Source organism: Herpailurus yagouaroundi, unplaced genomic scaffold (assembly GCF_014898765.1).
Source record: "Herpailurus yagouaroundi ecotype Mexico unplaced genomic scaffold, PumYag 355, whole genome shotgun sequence".
NCBI lineage: Eukaryota > Metazoa > Chordata > Mammalia > Carnivora > Felidae > Herpailurus > Herpailurus yagouaroundi.
In genome coordinates, this window is record NW_024412572.1 from 9469755 (window position 1) to 9487735 (window position 17981).

The 17981-nt window shown below is 43.1% G+C and overlaps 1 protein-coding gene and 1 long non-coding RNA gene across 4 annotated transcripts; one reads left to right on the forward strand and one right to left on the reverse strand.

The window, feature by feature from the left end:
- Positions 1-494: 494 nt before the first annotated feature.
- LOC121022104 (uncharacterized) lies at positions 495-2044 on the reverse strand. Its single transcript, XR_005786810.1, has 2 exons — positions 1924-2044; positions 495-701 (listed from the first exon to the last, which is right to left on the reverse strand). It is a non-coding gene; the product is annotated as an uncharacterized LOC121022104 (long non-coding RNA).
- Positions 2045-2224: 180 nt separating this feature from the next.
- PEX26 (peroxisomal biogenesis factor 26) lies at positions 2225-11600 on the forward strand. 3 transcript variants are annotated; one of them, XM_040463005.1, is made up of 6 exons: positions 2226-2342; positions 2539-2834; positions 4161-4301; positions 4785-5080; positions 6724-6870; positions 10270-11600. In XM_040463005.1, the coding sequence occupies exons 2-6, from the start codon at positions 2620-2622 to the stop codon at positions 10368-10370; spliced, it is 900 nt and encodes a 299-aa protein (XP_040318939.1). In that variant the 5' UTR covers positions 2226-2342; positions 2539-2619; the 3' UTR covers positions 10371-11600. The 3 variants fall into 3 exon arrangements, with proteins under 3 accessions (XP_040318938.1, XP_040318940.1, XP_040318939.1); XM_040463004.1 differs by having other exon boundaries at positions 2225-2834; XM_040463006.1 differs by lacking the exon at positions 10270-11600 and adding an exon at positions 7858-8301 and having other exon boundaries at positions 2225-2834.
- The last annotated feature ends 6381 nt before the right edge of the window (positions 11601-17981 follow it).

The window sequence follows — 17981 nt, forward strand, 5'->3', positions numbered from 1 at the left end:
TCCTTCCTTCCTTCCTTCCTTCCTTCCTTCCTTCCTTCCTTCCTTCCCTTTTCCTTCCTTCCTTTCTTTCTCCTTCCTTCCTTCCTTTCCCCTTTCTTCCTTCCTTCCTTCCTTCCTTCCTTCCTTCCTTCCTTCCTCCCTCCCTCCCTCCCTTCCTTCCTTCCTTCTTTCTTTTTAAAGTTTATCTATGTTGAAAGAGAGAGGATGAGAGAAGAGAGTGCATGTGAGTGAGAGGAGGAGTGGAGAGAGAGGAAAGAGGAAAGGGCTTGATCTTAAGACCCTGAAATCATGACCTGAGCTGAAATCAAGAGTCAGATACTTAACCGACTGAGCACCAGGCGACCCTTAAGGAAGGAACCTTTTCAAGGAAGCAATCTGAGGTGGTGCTCCTGGAAGTGAAGAGAGGAGGTCTCAACCTGTCTAGGCCAGCCCCAGTCCATTTTCTGATGCTCCTACTGCTTTCCTGATTTTTCAGGGAAGACTTCTAAACCCAGTTCTGAGAACAAGGTTTTTATTTGCAGTGCTGTAATAATCAAATCTGAGGCAGAACTGATAAAACATTTTGGTCACTTCATTCTGAGACTGTGATCCACAATTTCCAGGGATCTCTGCTTGCCTCTGGAGTTTTCTGTGTGGGAATGAGCTAGTCTTGAGCAGAAGGTCCACGTTTTCTCTTTGCTTTGTCCCCACCACTGGATTTCCTGTTAGGAAACAAAGTTAAATGTAGATATCGAACCTCCACTGTTGTCACGTCCAATCACTCTTCTTTATTTCCCCTCAGCATTTATTATCATTTGACACACTACTGTTTGTATTTTACTTATTTTTTATTTTGTTTCCTTTCACTATGGCACAAACTCCACAAAACAGACATTTTTGTCTCTTTGGTTAACTGTGGGATCTTCAGTACTTAGAACAGGGCCTACCACCTAGTAGGTGTTCAAAAGTATTTGTGGAATAAGTGAAGTCCTGACTTCATCACCTTATATGGTTACGGGGTCTATACTTTTCTTTCCTCAGAAGTCTGATGGATTTCATGTTTCTGCTTCAGCTTTCCATGAAGACTTTCTACAGAGAGCTGAAAGCCCAGCCAATGGGTATATCTATATCTAGTGACAAGGGAAGGGAATGTATGTTGTAAATAGGTACTTGCCCTGTGCCTGGACTTCTAATCTAATCACCAGCAGAATAAACAATTCTAGATAAGTTTTACAAAGAGTTGAAAACATAAGGAGCTGAGGAGAAACTAAAGCTGAGAGAAGTATAAATTCAGCAAAGTCTGGGTGAAGCACAGAATACACAAATAAATATAATTTATGTATCTGTATAAAATTATTTAATTATTATTATAGCTATAATTTATTGAATACCTGCTCTGTTCTAGTACTTCATTATAAATTGCATTACACACTGTATGGCTTTGTTTTTATTTTATAGGAATATCTCTATTTTATAGGAAGCAATGAGGCTCAATGAGCTTATGTAACTTGCTTGGGCAATGATTGTAAATTCTCTGAATAGAAAGCATAGACTCAGTCCTGTCCTGCAGAACAGAATAGTGGTTAAATATATGTCTTTGGGCAAAAAGAGCCTTTTTGACTTTGTATTTTCCACCTATTCGTTGTGTGACCTTCAGCAAATTATTTAAATAGTCTCCAATGTCCTCACCTGTGCAATGGGGATAACAGTATTCCTAACCCCCAGGGTTGAGGGAAGGATTAAATGAGATTGCACGCAAAGCGTTTCGCATAGCGCTAGGATAAGCACTGGATAAATGTGAGCTATGCCTGGGAAGGAGGAACATAGAAGGAAAAGTGACTAGCTCTGATGTTTCTTTTCAGTGTTTTTCCTGCTCCACTTCCTAATATTCGAATTGTTATTCCTGGAGAAAGCTCAGTATTAAAAGCCCGCTTGTAATTTCACCTCCATTACTGGAATTTCTTCTGTCCGGCTTCTGCTGGTTAGTGGTTAGTGAGGGGAGCTCCCCATCTCATAACACAGCCTCTGCTTTGTAATTTCCCAAAACGTCCTTGCGAGTTTGTTTTCTCGGGGTACAGGGGCAGTTCCTGGGGTGTGGCATGCTGGGAGTTGTAGTCCGAACTCCTCTATCTGCATCGAGAGGGCGACTGAACCGAGAGCCAGGGAACTACAGCTCCCAGAGTCCTCCGCGCCGCCGGGAAGCCCCGAGTCTGCAGGCAGCTGCGAAAGCCGGGAAGATGTCCTCGCCCTCGTCCCGCTCCTGCAGTGAGCGGCTCTATTCATAAAAACGGAACCTGGAACGGCACTCCCCGGGGCGAAGGTGGTATCAGTACATGTCGTGGGGCCAGAGAAGCTAGATCCAGGTATTGCAGGGATGCAGCTGTTCTGCAAATCTATGGTGTAAACTGGTTCCCCACGTGCCAACCTGTTTTGAGCTAGAGCAGCCGCCCAGTCAGCCCAGCCGTTGCCTTGGATATGGCCACTAACTTTTCCTTTTCCAGGACTCGGCCTCGGGAAAGGTTGTGGGCAAGGCTATGAGGACTGTCCCTTTTCTCCCAGGCTGACTCGGGATATCCCGGAGTCCCCGGAGAGGCTGCCACTCTGACGTCTGGGGAGACAGGCCCTAAGCCCCGGCTGGCTATGAAGAGTGACTTCTCGACACCTGCAGCCCCCCTTAGGGGGCTCGGGGGGCCCCTGAGGAGCAGTGAGCCTGTGCGTGCCGCCCCAGCCCCGTCGGCAGCCGTGGTTCTGCTGGAGGAGGCGGCAGACCTCTTAGTTGTACACCTGGACTTCGGGGCGGCGTTGCAGACCTGTGAACGCGCCTTGCCGAGCTTGGCCAACCTTGATGCGGGCACGTACGTGCTGGGCTCCATTCATTTACGGGTGATCTTGGGGAGGGACTAAAGCTCTTAGAAGTTCTGTCTTTCCCAGATTGCTCACAAGGAGCCTTACACCTTGGTTTCATTAGTGGTTCCTCTCTGAGAGGCTGGTGTGCCCATTCTACAGAGGAGGAAACTGAGGCACTGCACAATGAGGAAGAAGTGGTCAAGTCGTGCAACAGAGCTTAGTGAGAACCCACAGCCAGTTCTTTGCTTCCCTGTTCCAGTGTTGAATGGCATGTTGGGAAGATAGAATGCATATTGTCAAATTATTTCAGTAAGCAGGTTCAGCGAGCAGGTGGTGGAAGTCCTCTCCTAGGTATACTCCTCTCCCCCAAGCTGTTCACTTGACCTTGGCTGATGAATGGAAATGGAGTTCAGAGTAGGAGTAGTGTCCTGATCCTGTTGAAGGATTGATAGGATTAAAGAATCCAATCTGGAGAAAAGCTTGGTCCTACATTGCTGTTTCAAATGCTCTCAGCCTCTTTTTGAGGGCATAATTTCTCTGTGGATTGTAATGTTGACATAGGCTATACTGGGGAGGTGATGGGTAGAATAGTCAAAGGTGACCCCAGAGAAGGATGAACTGGGGATCTCTGGCTTTCTTCAGGGGGTTGGGTAGGGGCTTGTTGCAGTAAATGCTGAAGACTGTTATTCCAGGTGCCTGGAGGCACCTTACTTGGTGGTGCTAACAGGCCAGTTGTGAAGTGCCTGTACCTACAATTAGGCAGAAACCTTGCTCCATGCCCGTTTCGTCACTAAGCAAACTCTTAGCTCCAGCTCTCTTTCCACCTATACATCTGTGCTACACATTGTCCCTTTCCCCTTCCCTGATTTCACCTAGATACAAAGATGTGTGTTAGGCAACAGTTGATTTGCCTCCAGGAGGTTTTCAGGAACATCGAACTCCTGGGGAAAGGGCAGTTTTCTCTGTGTTGGGGCTCATGAGACCAGTTGTAATTTTTTAAAACATTTTTTTTAAGTTTACTTTTGAGAGAGAAAGAGAGAGAGAGAGAGAATCCCAAGCAGGCTTCTCTCTGTAAGCGCAGAGCCTGATGTAGGACTCAATCACATGAACCCTGAGATCATGACCTGAGCCAAAATCACGAGTCAGATGCTTAACCGATGGAACCATGCAGATGCTCCAAGACCAGTTGTAATTTGAATCCGAATACTAATGGGGAGGGTAGAGGTGATGACTGCTAAGTTGGGAGCTGGGGAGGAACAGTCCCAGGGTGGAAGTGAGAATGGAAACAGAAGGGGACCACTTCTTAAAACCTGAACTAGTTCTTCTGCCAACAGCTCCTTGGAGGTGAAGTGCTCCCTGTGTATTGTGGGGATCCAGGCCCTGGCAGAAATGAATCGGTGGCGGGAAGTCCTGTCCTGGGTTCTTCAGTATTACCAGGTTCCTGAAAAGCTACCCCCCAAAGTCCTGGAGCTATGGTAGGTCATTGTTCTGACTCATTGGATCAGTTCAGGAACAAAAGGATATTCATGTCCTTTTCTGAATCAGTGCCTAATATCTTCTCTTTTGCCCTTCTCTACCATTTCCTTCCAAATATGATTCTTTCCCTGTGTTTTTATTTTTGTTTTGTTTTTTGGTTTTTGGGTTTTTTTTTGACCTCAAAACATAGTGATAAAGGATGAGGAGGGGGGAATGTTGGGTAGTGAAAAGAGGAGGAGGGGGACAAAGGGGAATAGGAGATGTGAAGAGGGGTGATACAACTGGAATATGTCAGAGCTGAGGGAGCTTCTTGCTACTTCCTAGGAATTCCTAATTCTTACCAATGTCATCATCCCCTAGGGAAGGACTGGAGGACAACAGGGAAGGGGTTGAGTGGGAGAATGTAGTGGTTTATGAGAGGTAAATCAACCGTGGAGCACTAACTGTTCTTTTTTTGGGGATTGGATTATTCGGGGCTGCAGTGTTCTTTTATACAGCAAAATGCAAGAGCCTGGAGCTGTGCTGGAAGTGGTCAGTGCCTGGCTGCAAGACCCAGACAATCAGGACCTTCCAGAATACAGAGCCTTGGCAGAACTTCACCTACAGCGGGTGCTGCTACCCCTGGGCTGCTTGTCAGAGGCTGAGGAGCTAGTGGTGGGCTCTGCAGGCTTCAGTGAGGAACAGCGGCTGGATGTACTCCAGGCCATTAGTAAGGCAAGGCAACAGCAGAAACACCAACGCTTGGGTTCTGAGGACGCCCAGAAGCTGAACCAGGAAGGTAGGACATTCTCCTTCTGTGGCCTCCGTAAAGTGGAGTTGTAAGCTTTCCCCTGGACCTTGGGGTTTATCATGACTTTTCCAAGAGCTTGGGAGCAATTATTTCTATGAGTAACTCCCAAATCGCAGAATAGGAAACCTGTTGATTTGATTAAAAAAGCCAAGCCCTGACCCTCTGTAGTTGGCAGTGGAAGGAGAGTCTCCATACAGGGAGGTGTCACTGAGTCTCAGAATCTTTAACTCTTGTTTCTTGAAAGCCACCTTTTCCTTGGGGTCCTTTCATTAGATCTCTTGTCTCTATCATGCTGGCCAGAGTGGGATGTTATTCCTCCTTTAAAGACTGGCCCAAATACAGATGCAGCTGAGGTATGCGGTGGGATACCAAAAGGAAAATAAGCTGACACAATAACTTGGTAAATTGACTTAGATAAAAATGATTTACCTTCATCTTGGGCCCCACTGCCCAGTATGCTGTCTGCCTTTATTTACTAGATCTCTTGAGTATCTTCTTCAGTGACCTCTGTCCCCCCGAAGGGGCAGCCCACCTCTGCCAATTAGAGTGCAGTTTCACAAGATGGCTTTTACAGGGGAGCCACTTCAAGACTCAACATCATACACCTGGCTGGCATCATACAAGGGGTTCCTACACAGGGTTGGGTATGGGCTTGGGGGTTGTTTTGTTACAAGGGATTTTAAAAGTCCTCTGCTCCAGACCCTTGCCAGGTCTTTGAATCCTTTGCATCTCCTTTTCCTCAAGTGATCATCTAGTCTATACAAGGACTGAAAATCCACTATCTCCAGAAGCAGCTCATTCCATCTGTGAAGAGTTCTGTACAGAAGTTCTTCCTGATGCTGGATTTAAGTTTTTTTTTTTTTTTTTTCTGGTAGTTTTTAGGTACTGTTCCTTGATTTTTCTCTTGGTATATACAGAATAAGTCTGATCCTTTTTTTTTTTCTATGAAATTTCTTCAGTTAAATGTAATCCTGTTCTCCAAAGTGTTTTTTCTTTGTGTGCTAACGAGCATGAAACTTCTGAGATAGAATCACTTCTTTGCCAACAGGTTGTTGGCTTCAAGAATGAGCTGTGACTACCCAGACTCTCTGCCCCTCCATCTCCTGGGGAGGAAAGGTTAGGAAAAGGGTTTGATGGCAAGTTCAGAGTGTTCTATCAGGACTTGGCACCACGTGTTCTTGGGCTGGTGGTGTTCATGTTTATATTTAGAACTTAAGACTTTTGAATTCTTCACTATATGTATTAAGTGCACTTCATTTTCCTGTATTAATGTGATCATCAAGAACTATTGCTCTGTGTAACTCTCTGTACATATCTTAGGCCAGAATATAAAGAAAGCTATAAAATAATGAGTCTATTGAAAAAAACACACCAAATATGCCAGGTTTACCCAGCTGAGTAGGTGTTGTCTGTCCAAAGTCTCTCCTAAGGAGATGATATTCTAGTGATGTTGTCTGTCCTCAAAACATTTTGGAGTTTTTAGAATTTCTTTTACAACCACTATATGAATTACATGAATAAACTAGTCTTGTTACCTTTTGCTCAACTCTCATAATCAAGCTGAAAGCTCAGAATCAGTGAAGCTGGTTCCTGTGACTTATGCTGCAGTTATGCTTTATCTCCCTGACCAGGCTCCTTCTCCCACAAGTTCCTGTCACTACTGATGTTGCTCCGCCGGCTTTGGGATTCTACAGTGAGCCACTTCTTTTCCCTGCCCTTCAAAAAGAGCCTCCTGGCTGCCTTGATCCTCTGCCTCTTGGTGGTAAGGTTTGATCCAGGTAAGTGATGAAGCCAGTCTTCCCTCCCGCTCTTCCTGGGGAAGGGACAGTTGGATAGGGGCTGGGCTTGTGGGAGGCCTCCTGGGAACGGAGGTATCTATCTCCTGGGCCACTTCTCCCCAAGTCTCTTCTATAGGGAGGAGGGATTGTTGGGCCTCATTGAGATCCAGCCAGACCCACCTAAGAGAGAATAGCCCTGGAATCCATGAAAGCAATCCCTCGTGGAGGAAACTGCCTCTACTCTGTTGACTCCTGGAACATTGACTGAATCATTGTCATCTCCTTTATTCAGGGGTGAACTCTGACTAGAAACTCAGAATTAAAAAAAAATTTTTTTCCTAATCATCATATCTAAAAAAATTGTATTAAGTTATAAATAAAATACATGTATACTTTAGAAAATGTGGAAAATAGAAAAAAGTATAAAGAAAACAGAAATCACCTAAAAGTTTGCCATTGTAATGGCTATACTTTCGGTCTTTTTCTTTATGGATATAGGTGCAATTTTTCAGGTTATAAATATTCTTTAAAACGTCTTTCAATGGCTAAATAATATTCCAATTGATAGAAACTTCCATAATTGATTAACAGTTCCCTATTGTTGAACACTTTGATGATTTCTTTTTTTGTTTGTTTGTTTTATGTTTATATATTATTGAGAGAGAGAGAGAGAGAGAGAGAGAGACAGAGTGTGAGATTGGGGAGGGGCAGGGAGAGAGGGAGACACAGAATCTAAAGCAGGCTCCAGGCTCCAAGCTGTCAACACAGACACCAGATGTGGGGCTCGAACTCACAAACCATGAGATCATGACCTGAGCTGAAGTCAGATGCTTAATCAACTGAGCCACCCAGCACCCCTTGATGATTTCTTACTCTGTTTTTTGCAGTGTTTTTTCTTAAAAGTCCTGCTCTTTTTCTTTTATTTAAATAAATATTTCTTTATTTATTTATATTTCTTTTATTTAGTTACTTATTTTTTTATTTTAGAGAGAGGGTGAGAGGCAGATGGAAAGAATCCCAAGCAAGATCCATGCCCAGCACTGAGACTGATCCGGGGACTGATAAACTCTCTAAGTGCTATTTGGGAACAACCCTGGTTATTTCCTGAGGATTAATCCCTCAAAATTAAGTGTTGGGCCAAAGATTAGGAGCTCACTCTTTTAGATTTTTGTATTTGTGTGTTACTTTATGTGAGTTATAATCTAATACCTACTCTCCTCATGAATTTAAACTTAGAGTTATAACTCTAAGGATTATAGAATTATAACTTTTAAAACTGCAGGAAAAACTGGAAACCCTTATTCTAGTCGCTTCATTTTCTTTTTCTTTCTTTTTTGGTTGAGAAACCTAAGAACCACAGGAAACGAGTAACTAGCCCAGGGTCACACAAATAATTTGTCTATTTAAAAAATTGCCTATTCTTTTTAAAAATTTTTTTAACATTTTATTTATTTTTGAGAGAGGGAGAGACAGAGCATGAATAGGGGAGGGTCAGAGAGAGGGAGACACAGAATCTGAAACAGGCTCCAGGCTCTGAGCTGTCAGCACAGAGCCCGACGCGGGGCTCGAACTCACAGACCGCGAGATCATGACCTGAGCCGGAGCCGGCTGCTTAACTGACTGAGCCACCCAGGCACCCCTGCCTATTCTTGATGTAATCTTCAAGTCTTCCCCATTTTCTCCATTTCCCTTTCTCTTCTTCAGCGAGCTTTTTTTGCATAGCTCAGAGTTGTCCTTTTCAGGATGCCTGGGTAGCTCAGTTAGTTGAGCATCTCACTCTTGGTTTTGGCTCAGGTCATGATCCCAGGGCCATAGGATTGAGCCCCTGCTTAAGATTCTCTCTCTCTCTCTCTCCCTCTCTCTCTCTCTCCCTCCCCCCAACCCTCATCCTTCCCCTGCTCTCTCTCTTTCTCTCTGTCTCTGAAAAATAAACAAACAAAAAGTTGTCCTTTCACTTTGCTGAACTAAGGATAGTTTGTATTCATTCCTGCTCATCCTCTGACTTTCTGCTTTGTTCTAGAGACTTGATACAATTTAGAATTTTTTTTTTATGGTTCTTAAAAGTCCTGCTCTTTTTCTTTTATTTAGTTATTTTTCTTAGAGAGAGAGAGAGAGAGAGAGAGAGAGAGGAGCAGAGGGAAAGAATCCCAATCAGGCTTCAGGCCCAGCATGTAGCCTGAGCAGGGCTTGATGTATACCTGATGCCAGGATCCTGGGATCATGACCCAAGCTGAAATCAAGAGTCGGGCTCAAGTGACTGAGCCACCAGGTGCCCTTAGTGTCCTGGTCTTCTAAGTGGGGACAGCAGGAGACAGTTTGAGCTTGCTGGTTCCATGGCTGCTTGGAGCTTCCTTAAAATGCCCTGGCCTGACACTCCTGACCCCCAGTGGCAGTCTTGGTTCATTGCAGTGGTGGTGCTGCAGGAGAGGAGAACCCATGGCTAGGCTGCAACTAGGACTCTGTAGGAAGGCTATAAAGAGAGGAGACTGTCAATAGCTTTCTTTAAAAACAACATTTTTCTTTTTAAGAAGAAAAAAATCAGTTAAAAAATTAGTAACCAAATAAGGAAAAACAAACCCACCAACTCAGCCCTAATTCCAAAGAGGTAGATTTTACTTTATTTTCAATATAATTAACGGATGATAAAAATAGGTAATACTGTCACTTGGCTCCGGGTTGAGAAGGTACAAAAAGGATTGGAGAGGAAGTTTCTTCTTTTTTTTTTTTTAAATTTTTTTTTCAACGTTTATTTATTTTTGGGACAGAGAGAGACAGAGCATGAACGGGGGAGGGGCAGAGAGAGAGGGAGACACAGAATCGGAAACAGGCTCCAGGCTCTGAGCCATCAGCCCAGAGCCTGACGCGGGGCTCGAACTCACGGACCGCGAGATCGTGACCTGGCTGAAGTCGGACGCTTAACCGACTGCGCCACCCAGGCGCCCCAAAAATATAATAAGTTTCGATCTTTTTCTCAGCAAACTTAAGGTGATTGTAATCCAAGGCACCTGGGTGGCTCAGTTGGTTAAGAGTCTGACTTCAGCTCAGGTCATGATCTCACTGTCTGTGGTTCAAGCTGTACTGACAGCTCAGAGCCTGGAGCCTCCTCTGAGTTTCGCTCTCTCTCTGCTCCTCCCCTGCTCACGCTCCTGTCTCTCTCGTTCTCAAAAAATAGACATGACTTTTTTTTTTTTTTAATCCGAGTGAAGAAAATATCTCCCAGAGAATATATTGTTGGGGAGGGGAGGAGGAGCCAATAACATTAAACATCAAAATATGCTTTAAAAAGATCAGACATACTCCCAGAGTGGCAGAGTTTCCAAGAGATGGGACTTGAGGCTGAGGGAAGAGGAGGGGAGTAGAGGTGGGGATACTGACATCATACTTCCTTTTCCCTTGCAGCTTCTCCTTCATCCTTGCCCTTCCTCTGCAAGCTGTCTCAGCTCTTCCATCGGATTCAGGAAGCCATATTTTCTCTCTACCGGCTTCCTATCCATGACTGAGTGGTCTTTCCCATTCACCTCAACCTTGCTAATCCCAAAGTTTGCTGTGACAGAAGCAGAGTAACTCATCCATGGCGTCCTATTTCCTGTTGCTGGCTGGGCCCCCATAGGAGTGGGGCCAGCCCGATTCTAGAAAGAGCTGATCCAGTATGGTGAACTGTGTTTTGCCACCTGAATGTTTTCCACTTTGCACCCTACTTTGGCTGATGTTGGTAGGAAATGTGGAAACAAAGGGGGCCAGAGAGCTCAAGTCCTCCAGAATAGTATTCCCTTTTACCAGGGGCCCCTCATAAAGGAGGGGTTTGGGAAAGGAGACTGTATCCGTGAAATATTCCATCTTCTTGGCCAAGGCAAGGGGTTGATTTTTCAGGTCAGCAGGTTAATGAAGCTGGAAGTTCAGAAAACTCTGATGGAATGACCCTTGGCCTTTTACTTTCTTGAAAAACTTACCTTTGAGATTTGCTTCACAGGGCAGGTCCTTAATTAGGCAGAGTGTGAGGATCTGAGAGGGCCTTTTACTTCTCCTCTATGCTCCTCTCCACAGATCTGGTCTAATTATTCCTGTGGTTTTGCAATGGGCTTGAAGCTGCATGGGCCCTCTCTTTTTAGACCAGGACATGGCTTTCAGAACCACCCAGGTCACTATTGAAAGCAAAGTAAGGCTGCTCTGCCCTTCTCACTGGGGAAAATGATCCTGCTCGGTGCCTCTTGGGCTTCAGCTCAATTTTCCAGGTTGTCAGTGGCCAAGTCCTGCTCTATTACACACTCAGCATTCCTGTGCTCTCTTTCTTCCTGTCAGTCCCTTCCCCCTGCTCTGCAATAGTATTTTTGTACTTTGTCTGATGGCTGTTTTACCAGGTTCTACCTGTATCTTTGGTTCCTCAGTACATATTGTTGCTGGTCCGCCAACCCCTTCTATGTCCTGTTGTTCTAATTATATTTTATTGTTTGTATAATGTAGAAGTCTTTCTGCTTGTGTGGCCTTGAAAAGTAGGTTAGCCTTAGAGGCCGATGAGCTGCAAATGGAACTGGGTAATCAGGTGAGCTGGAAGGGATATGTGGAGGGAGTTGTGCAGAGGGAAGACATGGGTTTTGAAGGCAATGAACGATTTTATTCATTGTTAGGGGGAGGAGGCATAGGAGCCATAGCATTTGAGTATTTGAAATGTTTCAGTGTTTTCTGTCACTGGCTGCGAGAATCTTACATGTGTCTGTGCAAGTATATGTACACAATACTACACTGTCAGAATTATGAAAGGCTTCCTGCAGGGGTTAGCCTTTCTGAGGCTGAAGGCCAAACAAATCATTCCTTCCTGGGGCTCTGGGCAGTGTTGATGCCGGAATATAGGAGATGCGTTTAGTAGTTTTCCATAGGTTCCTCTTCAGGAATTCCAAGTCAATAACTTCTCTTTATTTTTATTTTTATTTTTTTTAATGTTTATTTATTATTTTTGGGACAGAGAGAGACAGAGCATGAACGGGGGAGGGGCAGAGAGAGGGAGACACAGAATCGGAAACAGGCTCCAGGCTCCGAGCCATCAGCCCAGAGCCTTGACGCAGGGCTCGAACTCACGGACCGCGAGATCGTGACCTGGCTGAAGTCGGATGCTTAACCGACTGCGCCACCCAGGCGCCCCCTTTTTTTTTTTTTTTAACGTTTATCAATAACTTCTCTTTAGTAAAATGGGTAGACTAAGTAAACCTCACAGGTCATTGGGAGATAAATCCCTAGGGTGTGTCCAACTCTGTAGGAAACAAATCTGTGCTTTTATGTTTGGGCTTTTAAATAGTTAAGACCCTTGGGGAGAGGAAAGGAGACAAGGTGAGATCTCTGTTGGAATTATTTCTGAAAATAAAAATCCGGTCCCTTTCACTACCCTAGATAAAACTCTAATGGCTTCCCATGGCTCACATGGGATTTCTTCTTAAATTTAAATCCCCTTATGCACTAGTTTTGGCTAACACCTCCTCTTTCATGTGGGGTCTCTGTTCCTTACTCACACTGCCCTCCAGCTGCTGAGCCAGTCACAGGTTTCTGAACATTGCATGCTTCCTCACACCTTGGCTCCTTCGGTTCCCTCTGGAAGGTCCAGCTCCCACTTTTTGGCCAGCTCAATTCTAGACTTACTCAAGGGTTACCTTTGGGAATCCTTCCCCTATGTCCTCTGCTTCCAGGCCCCTATCTCATGTCCTTTCTGTGGTAGTGACCCTATGGCCTTATAATTGTGAAATCCTCTTGCCTCCGGTAACTGTGAGCTCTTTGAAGCTGGAGAGTGTGGCTTGTGGCAGTGTTTAAGAATCAAGTTTGGATTCCTGCTGTACCACTCACTAGGTGTGTGACTGTTGGAAAGTGACTTATCCTTTTCAGCCTTAGTGTCCTCATCTGTTAGTGAGTTATTATCTCATAGGGACTTTTGGTGGAGCAAATGAGAGCCTCCTTACCTAGTGCTTGGCACGCTGCCTCAAATAAGAACTCTTGTGAGTGGTAGCTATTTCTCCATTGCTTAGCTGAATACCTGGGAATTTGAAGATATAGCTGCCATGACAAAATGTCTGTGTGCTTACAGTGTGTTTTGTATTGTGAAAACCCTGAGTAAAAAGAAGACTCAACTATGCCCAGTTCATTTTTCTGTCTGTCCCCTGAAGTTCCTTCATATTATTCTGCTTATAGGCTTCTTGGTTCTCTGTTTTATGTTTGTCTTGAACTCTGCAATGTTGTCTGGTAACCAGCCCCAGGTACCTTCCCAGTCAGACGAGGAACTCAGAACCAAAACTGCTCTGATGACTTTGACCTTTTCTAAGGATGGAGGCTTGTATTAAATCAGTCTTCAACTTTGGGCTTAACGAGGTCAGAAATGAAGAGAGGACATCCTTGTTAGGCCTATACCTGTGCTGTCCAGTATGATAGCCATTAGCCACGTGTGGCTTTTGAACACTTGAAATATAGCTGGTCCAAATCGAGATGTTCTGTAAATGTAAAATGCTCACCTGGATTTTGAAGACTTAGTATTAAAAAAAAGAATGGAAACTCAATAATTTTTGTATTGATTGCATGTTGAAATTACAATATTTTGAATATATTGGGTTAAATAAAATCTATTAAAATTAACTTCAACTGTTTCTTTTTACTTTTTTTGTGGAGCTACTAGAATGTTTAAAGTGACATATATGGCTCACATTGAATTTCTTTCAGACAGTGCTATTGAACACACATGGTACACATCAAGTTCAGGGGATGGCAATCTGAGAAGCAGCATTGTATGGTGGGATTTTACAGTGTTAGATCTGGAAAGATCATCTCTTATATTCCCCCTCACTTTTTTTTTAAGTTAAGGAAATCAAGACCCAGAGAGGTGAAGTGATTTGCCCTGAATCACATAGTCTGAATAAGATCAAGGTCTCCTGACCCTCAAGTGTGGTGTTCTTTTCACTGCAATATGATTCTGCTTCACTTGCTCTAAAATCAGTCACTCTCTGGCTGAAATTCACTGTTAATATGCAAATATATCTGGGAAGGGTAACTTTAGCTGGAGTTCGTTGATTTGTTTTACTGGGTTCTGAGAATATAACATAGAACAGATATTTTATAATTTAGGGATGCTAAGGAGAGCAGCAATGGGGGTAATGCTCTTCTGTGGTCAAATAGAATGAAGAGGTTGGGGTGAGGTGGAGAGATGAAATTAGGCTACTCTGGGCAATTGCAGGGGTGGATGGGCTGGACAAGGACAGAGTTGTTCTGCTTCTGGAAAGGGGCTTAGAAGGGACTGAGGAGCTTTGCGCAGGTGATTCCACTCTTTTACATGTATGCGTTTGCACATGTGTACATGTAGACCATTTAAAAGTGATACTCAAGTTTTATATTTATGGAACAGAATTCAAATGTTACAAAAGGATATTCATGGAAAAAAATATCTTTTTTTCCACTTCTGGTTTCCTGCCCAGAGGCCACCACTGTTGCCAGTTTGTTTGTACTTCCAGAGGTAATCTTTGATATTAAGCTTTTCTTTCTCTTATACAAGTGATAGCATACATACACTACACATGCTGTGCCAAAATTTTTTAAATTAATTAATCTTGGATGATTGTTCTTATTAGCTCATATGGAGCTGCCTCATTCTTATTAGAGATTTAGTATTCCATTGTGTGATAGGATCGCAGTGTATAAAACCCCTATGTTCCCCCCTTTTTTAAACTTTATTTACTTTGAGATAGAGAGAGAGTGCTTGAGTGGGGTAGAGGCAGAGAGAGAGGGAGAGAGAGAGAATCCCAAGCAGGCTCCATGCTGTCAGAGCAGAGCCCAATGTGGGGCTTGAACTCACAAACTGTGAGATCATGACCTGAACCGAAGTTGGATGCTCAGCTGACTGAGCCACCCAGGCTCCCCTATTATCTCTATTTTGGAGATGACAAAACAGATACAAAGGGGTTAAATAACTTGCCCAATTGTCCCATAGCTATTAAGTGGTAAAGCTAGGATCTGAACCTAGACAGACTGGGGCTGGAGTTCATGTTCTTATATCCCTTATAACACATAGAATGAGCCATGCAGGTAAGAGGCCATGAAATAAAGATTTGTTGAATAAACTTGGATTCAGTCTCAAGAATTAGAGGAAGGAAGAAATAGACATAGCAAAGAGGGTGGGCAGAAAGGCAAGCATCAGAGCTGAAGGGTGGAGGTGGATGTAGAAAGAGAAGAAAGGACACAGGACTTTGGCACCTGTTTTAGCAGTATCATTGCTCAGCTCACTGCAGAGGGAAACAGCAGGAGGTATTCCTTTTCAACTGTACCAGTGATGACAAAGACAGCTTGGCAGGTATCCTTCAGTGTAGATATAAATACAAGCTTGTGGTTCTATCAGATGACTTATATGGATATGCCAAGCTCTTGGTTACCAGCAGCCTCAGCTGGATCCCAAGGAATGGGCGGTTTTTCTGAAAGGAAGCCACTCTGTGTCTTTGATCACTTTCAAAGTGTTGTCTGAGAATTTTGCTCATCCTTCCCAATCCATTGCCAAGCTGGAAAGCTGCTAAAATTGGCTTGTTATGCTAAAAGAGCCACCCTGCCCATTCCAAATCTCCCTTAGCATTTGGTCTGACTGTGGATAGCAGCCTCCTCCCAGCAGGTACCCATTGCTCTGGAACATTCTGAGGATCTACTCCCTCCCCTCTTAGTACTCATTACTGTTCTGTCCCATTTGTGGATTTCATGGTTTCCTAGGTGACAATTAGCTATTTCAGAAGTGTTAAAGACAATGACTAAAAGACATGACCCATTAATCTTCCCAAGAAACACATGGATTTTTACAAGGCATTTTTTGTATGAAATATAATTTATTGTCAACTTGGTTTCCATACAACACCCAGTGCTTATCCCAACAGGTGCCCTCCTCAATGCCCATCACCCACTTTCCCTTCTCCCCCCTACCCTACAAAGCATTTTTAAAAATTGTTTGTTTTGTTTTGAAAAACAAAGCTTAAACCCAATTAGGTAATTTTGCTATATAAGTGAGAGGGAGTGTGGGACGGTGTTTGAGAGTGTGAACCCTGGGGCCATAATACCCAAGTTCATATCTTGGTTTGCCAACTTTGACCTTGGGCAAACTGTCTTTCCTGTGCCTTACTTTCTTCATCTGTAAAATGAGGATAATAATGTATTTACTTCATAGGTTTGTTGTGAGGATTAAATGGTGCTAACATGTATGAACACTTAAACAGTTCATGGCATATAGTGAGCAGGTGCTAGTTATTGTGGCTATTAATTAAGTGTGAGATGTGGGAGGGGAGAGCCAGTAGTGTTAGAAACCAGTGTCTTTCATATATCAAACTGCAAAACAGGTAGCCTCTCCTGATTCCTGATTCTCAGCTCAGGAACTAGGCTTTGCAGGTGACTCTAACTACTTAAAGAAGTGCCAAACCTTTTTTTTGTTTTTGTTTTTTATGTTTATTTAGGAACATATTTAATTAAAAAAAAATTTTTTTTAATGTTTATTTATTTTTGAGAGACAGAGAGAGACAGCATGAGCTGGGGGAGGGGCAGAGAGAGAGGGAGACATAGAACATGAAGCAGGCTCCAGGCTCTGAGCTGTCAACACAGAGCCCGGTGCAGGGCTCGAACTCACTAGCCATGAGATCATAACCTGAACCAAAGTTGGACACTTAACCAACTGAGCCACCCAGGTGCCCCAAGAACATATTTAATTTTCTGAATATGCAGGACAGTCATATAGTTTTTTAAAAAGTATGAAAACGCTTTAATGTGAAGAACTTTCTATTCCTATCTACCATCTAGCAAGTTCCTTCCCAAGTACTCTCCCAACCCTGGCCACTGCTATTTGTTTTTTTGTTTCTTCTTCTTCTAGCATTTCTTTGTACATATCTAAAAAAATATGGATGTAGGTCCTAATTTTTCTTTTTTTTAAAAATACAATTGTATGTTATATATACTGTTTTATTCCTTGTTTTTTTTACTTTTCAAAGGTGTAGAATGATTTTGAGGGAGATAAAGGAAAGTATGTTATGATGTGGACCTTTGGAAATAGGACTAGGCTGGTTTTGGTTCTGGCTCTGCTACTAACTTGCTCTATAATTTTGCAGAAGTCACTTAATCTTGGATCACAATTTTCTCACTTAAAAGATGGCAATAAAAATTACCTGCCTTATTTTCTTTATGATACTTTGTGTCAAGTGAGCAAAAATCTATACAAACTTTGAAAAGTATTAAGTGACATACATAGAATGGGGTATTGAAAATCCTACATAATATTTAATATTATGAAATAGGATGGTTAAGTCTTTTTATTAAAATAGGTTAAAATAAATAAAAACGTTGAAAAAAAAATAAAATAAAATAAAATAAAGTAAAATAAAATAGGTTAAAATATTTGAAAGAGGGGCATCTGGGTGGCTCAGTTGGTTAAGGATCTGACTCTTGGTTTTGGCTCAGGTCATGATCTCCCAGTTTCTCAGTTCAAGACCCATCTGAGGCTCTGTGCTGACAGTTCAGAGCCTCTTAAAAAAATATTTGAAATAGGTGCATGAAATAGAAAGGTTAAATAGATACTGACTTTTTATATAGGCACATTTAGTTGAATTAAGTAAGACTTAAATGGTTCACTAGAGATTTGTGTATAGTTACATAGCCAACTGCAAATTATCACTTTCTGTGAACTATTTAAAAAATTTTTAAGTGTTTATTTATTTTTGAGAGAGAGAGAGAGAGAAAGAGAGAGAGGTGGAAGGGCAGGGAGAGAGGGAGACACAGAATTCAAAGCAGGCTCCAGGCTCTTAGCTGTCAGTGCAGAGCCCAATGCAGGGCTCGAACCCACGAACTGTGAGATCATGATCTGAGCTGAAGTCTCACAGCTGAGACTGAAATCACTCTAGGTCCATCCATGTTGTCACAAATGGCAGATCTCATTCTTTTTTTATGGCTGAGTAATATTTCATTATAATATATATATATATATATATATATGCCACAACTTCTTTTATCCATTCATCTAAGTCTGACTTAACTGACTGAACCACCCAGGCACCTGTGAACTATTTGAACTAATCAGGTAATATGGGGCGCCTGGGTGGCTCAGTCGGTTAAGTGTCCGACTTCAGCTC